The sequence below is a fragment of the Hippopotamus amphibius genome, chromosome 2, assembly GCF_030028045.1.
Source record: "Hippopotamus amphibius kiboko isolate mHipAmp2 chromosome 2, mHipAmp2.hap2, whole genome shotgun sequence".
NCBI classification, from domain to species: Eukaryota; Metazoa; Chordata; class Mammalia; order Artiodactyla; family Hippopotamidae; genus Hippopotamus; species Hippopotamus amphibius.
Genome location: NC_080187.1, coordinates 176,398,849 through 176,403,546, shown reverse-complemented (window position 1 = coordinate 176,403,546; position 4,698 = coordinate 176,398,849). Strand labels below are relative to the sequence as shown.

Here is a 4,698-nt window from a genome sequence, read left to right as displayed (position 1 = left end):
TATAATCAGCTAGCAATTTTGGATGATACACAAAAGAATATTTAGGCATATTTTTATTCTCTTCAAGTGGTAAGAATATATGTACTAGATTTTTGAATATGTTTTCATAACGGAATAAACACAAAACATATAATCTGAGACTACTTATAGTTTATAGATATGAACAAATTTTCAGTTCAGTTAACAGGTCCAAATATGTCCAAATTGGGAAGCACACAGTAGAATTGCTGATTACATGAAAGATCTAAAAATTACCCCTTGAATACATAGGCTGACTTATCCATCTCTTTATGGCATTCTTAATCTCTTTATTTTTCAGTGTGTAGATGGCTGGATTCAAGAGAGGCGTAATTACTGTGTAAAACAAAGAAAGAACCTTGTCTACCCAAGTGATGCTAAGTGGCCAGAAATAGATGAAAATGCAGGGTCCAAAGAACAGCACCACCACTGTGATGTGGGAAGTACAGGTAGAGAGTGCCTTTGATGCCCCATCCTTGGAGTGAAGGCAGACAGTTACTAGGATGTAGGTGTAGGAGATCAGCAAGAGAATGAAACAAGTTACAGCCAAGACACCACTGTCAGCATTTATCAACATTCTCACAGTTTGAGTGTCTATGCAGGCTAATTTGATCACCAGAGGGATATCACAGAAAAAGCTGTCCACTATTCTGGGTCCACAGAAGGGAAGATCCAAAATCATAGCTAGTTGACTCATGGCATGCACAAAGCCAATCATCCATGATATCAAAACTAGCCAGATGCACTTCTGTCTGTCCATGATGCTGATATAATGGAGTGGCTTGCAGATGGCCACACAACGGTCATAGGCCATTGTCACAAGCAGTACCATCTCAACCCCTGCAAAGAAATGTATATAGAGGATCTGGCTTATGCATCCCCCAAAGGAGATGGTTTTATTTTCCTTTAGGAAGTCTGTGATCAGTTTAGGGGTGGTTACTGAGGAAAGGCAAAAGTCAACAAATGAGAGACTGGCTAAGAGGAAGTACATTGGGGAATGGAGATGAGAGTCAGTGATGATTAAGAGCACAACTAGAAGGTTGCCCAGGACAGTCATCAGGTAGAGTGTAGAAAATGGCAGTAAGAGGAAGTTCTGGATCTCTGTTGAATTACCAAGTCCACAAAGAATAAACTCGGACACCACAGACTGGTTTGCTTTCTCCATTTAGTACAGTTTTGATGTGAGCAGAAGAAGAAATTTGAACTAAGAACTTCTAGAATGGAAAAAGTTTAATGTTCAGGTGCTAGAGAACAGTTAAACACTTCTCATGTGCAAGATTTATATGTTGGCAATGTACCAAATTCCAAATTGAAAATAAAGTTTTATTGAATTTATAGTAGGCACAGTCTCTTAGCTCATGGGAGCTCATTAAATGTAGAAGGGCAGGTCAATAACTACCCATTAAAGGTTTAGTTCTTATGGTTATGCAAAATGAATATTCTGATATAAATGTGAGTATTAAAGTATTCCATAAGCTATCTCTCCAAAGCTTGATTCTACCTTTTCTGCAGGGAAAATGAACAGGTCTAAAATATATTTGGAGGTTCTTTATTTTTCAAGCTCTATACACAGCAATAATCTAATTCTGCATTTCTCATAGAAAATTTGCTTCTCAGAAACAGATCTATTGCTAAGCTGATATGTATGACCAGACTGAATCGAACCAAAGTCTTTTACAAACTGTGAGAAAAAAATATTTATCAAAAGAATTGAGAAAAGACGTTCACTTTCAAAAAGAGCCTGCAGATGCTGATTGCACATTTCTAGTGCTACATATTTCCATGAGTTTTGAACCTCCCCGTGAGAGGATATAGTCATAAAATTATATATTTGTGAGCCTGAGTAACTCCACTTATTAACATATATTGACTGGTCCTTGGCCCTAATTTCTAACAGATTTCTTTTTTGGGAGTATCTTATGTGATCAGGAAATGAAAGCTAACTTTACTCCTGACTGTCCATAGAAGAGAATATATAAATTTAACTTCATTACTTAAACTGTTCACTTATACTATAATATATAAATTGATCTCTGTTGAGATATATATTTTCTATATTCTGTAAGCCAAATAGTAAGGTGTTTTTCCCTTTCTTCCTCCCCGCTTTCCTTCCTTCCTCCCTCTCTTCCTTCTTTCCTTCCTTCCTTCTCTCCTTCTTTATTTCTATTCTTCCCGCTTTAGTCACTCTTCATGTCTCTCTTTATTATCCTAATTTTTAGACAATATAGTTTACATTATAAAGCTGGATAACTAACCCTTATTAAGTAAGAAGTCTATGTTAAGCACTTTAAAAACCTTTATTTTGTTAGATATTCCTTCCACAGAGCTCAAAGCATTTTGAATTCCCAACTGCAATGTACAAATTGCCTTTATTTTATACAGCCTTGTCAACATGATGTGTTGTCATTCCAATGATGGGAAATGCTACTGGGATGTAATTATAATTGTTTTCATTTTAAAATTAAGGATTTTTTTTCCATTTTTGGTATCATTTTCCTTTTTTCTTTTGAACATCATGCTTCCTCTTGCTGTACTTTTTTCCATTGGGTTTTGCTCTTCATACTTTTCAGTTGTTTTTCCTGAGCAAATATGACTGTTTTTTCAAATGAAAATCAACATATCTTTTATGTCCTCGTGACTATTGTCTCACTACTGAATTCTAACTTTTTTATCTATAGATTTTGGTCAGAACACAACTTGAGATCCAGTCAACTATATATATGCACACATTATCTATTTTGGTAATCATGTTTCATGCCATTTTGCAGAAGAGAAACTTAATTTTGCCAAGTCTTAAGTTCAAAAGTACTAGAACAGCAAAATACACTGAGGTTTGTCTGACTCTAAAGCTTCCAGGGTAGCTTCCCTACTAAAAATGGCTTTTGGTAGGTATATTGATTTTGAGAAGACTAAGAAAGTAAAAAAAGATTTCCGAAATAAGACATCTGTTCTGTAAAGAGGTGACTGAGATGCAAACAAATGTAAACAGCCAATAGCAATAGGAAAAGAGATACAGGTTTACATTAAAATCAATTCACTCTCATTCTTTGTCTTTACATTGTATGGTGCTTTGCCCTATTAATATTTGACTGAGGCTTTTCTTCATTTATTTACTTTGATCAATGGTAGAACTGAAAATAGACATCGTATGATTCTGCAATCCCAGCCCTGGGCTTGTATCTGGAGAAATTTAATTCGAAAAGATACATGCATTCTAATGTTCTATTTACAGAAAGAACAATTTACAGTAGCCAAGACATGGAAGCATCCTAAGTGTCCATCAATAGATGAACGGATAAAGAAGATATGGTATATATTCACAATGGAATATTTCTCAGCTATAACAAAGAATGAAATAATGTCATTGCAGCAGCATGAATGGATCAGAGATTATCATGTTAAGTGAAGTAAGTCAGACAGAGAAAGACAAGTATCATATGATATTGCTTACATGTGGAATCTAAAAAAATGATATAAATGATCTTATTTACCAACCAGATATATACTCACAGACAGAAAAACTTATGGTTATCAAACGGGATGGGGAGGGGGGAGATATATTAGGAGTTTAGAATTAACATACACACACTACTGTATATAGAATAAACAACAAGGACCTATTGTATAGCTCAAGGAACTACATTCAGTATCTTATAATAACCTATAATGAAAAAAATGGGAAAAGAATATTATATATATATATATAAAACTGAATCACTTTGCTGTATATCTGAAGTTAACACAACATTGCAAATTAACTATATTTCTATGAAAAAAATGAAATTTGAGCCATATTGAAATGATATAGAGGTTACTCCAAGCATTCAGCACAAGTGTTGTTATAAACAGTGGTGGGAATAAGATGGATAAGTCACAAGGGGAACAAAGCTGGTCCAGTTTATAAGAGAGAGGTCCCCTTCCTTCCCAAAGTCACCCTGCCTCTGCCAGATGTTTTGGTTGTAAAGAGAAAGATGGTTTCTTGGCTAGTGGCTAAGGGGAAGGGTGTGCCCCCAGAAGACCTTATTTCCTTCCTAAAAAGCATCCAAACAGGATTCTGAGCTTCCTCTTTTATCCACTGTCTCACTTAACACAAGTGGATGTTAAAGTTGAAAGAAGGAAGTACAAAAACAGCATGACAGTTTGCCAAGCTGACTTTGGTCCGATTTAGTTTTGCATCAACCTACAGTCATTGTCGTACTGCTATCTTAAAATTTCCATGATTTCCTGATGGTTAGAGAAGGTCAACATGAGAACAAGAGGTATCAATATAAAAAGAAATACTTTATAAAGAAAAGCTTTTTTTTTTTCTTTTTTTTTAAGAGGGGAGGTATTGCTTTTGCGATCTCACTGTCCTAGAATTGTATCAGCAAAATGCACAGAATCTACCTAGGACATTTAAGCAGTTATTAAAACTAGAGAAATAATTAAGACTATTCATGTTTGGCACTTTAATATAATATTATTTTACAACATATAAATTGTAAGAGTAAAAATTTGTAAAAAAGATTGAAAAATTATAGACAAAAATCCCTGTGAACATCCATAAATACCAAAATTCCTTCCCCCAGAATTTGGCATGTATCCTTCCTAAATTTTTTTCAGAATTTATATTCATAAAAATATCCTTGTAAAAAGTATTTTAAACTTTTTCTGTGTCACAATATATGTATTTTGCAATAT

The 4,698-nt window shown here is 34.5% G+C and overlaps 1 protein-coding gene across 1 annotated transcript; it reads right to left on the bottom strand.

The window, feature by feature from the left end:
- Positions 1–244: 244 nt before the first annotated feature.
- On the bottom strand, positions 245–1,183 carry LOC130846638 (olfactory receptor 4K15-like). The gene has a single exon (XM_057724998.1). It carries the CDS (start codon positions 1,181–1,183, stop codon positions 245–247), a length of 939 nt encoding a protein of 312 aa, XP_057580981.1.
- Between the last annotated feature and the right edge of the window lie 3,515 nt (positions 1,184–4,698).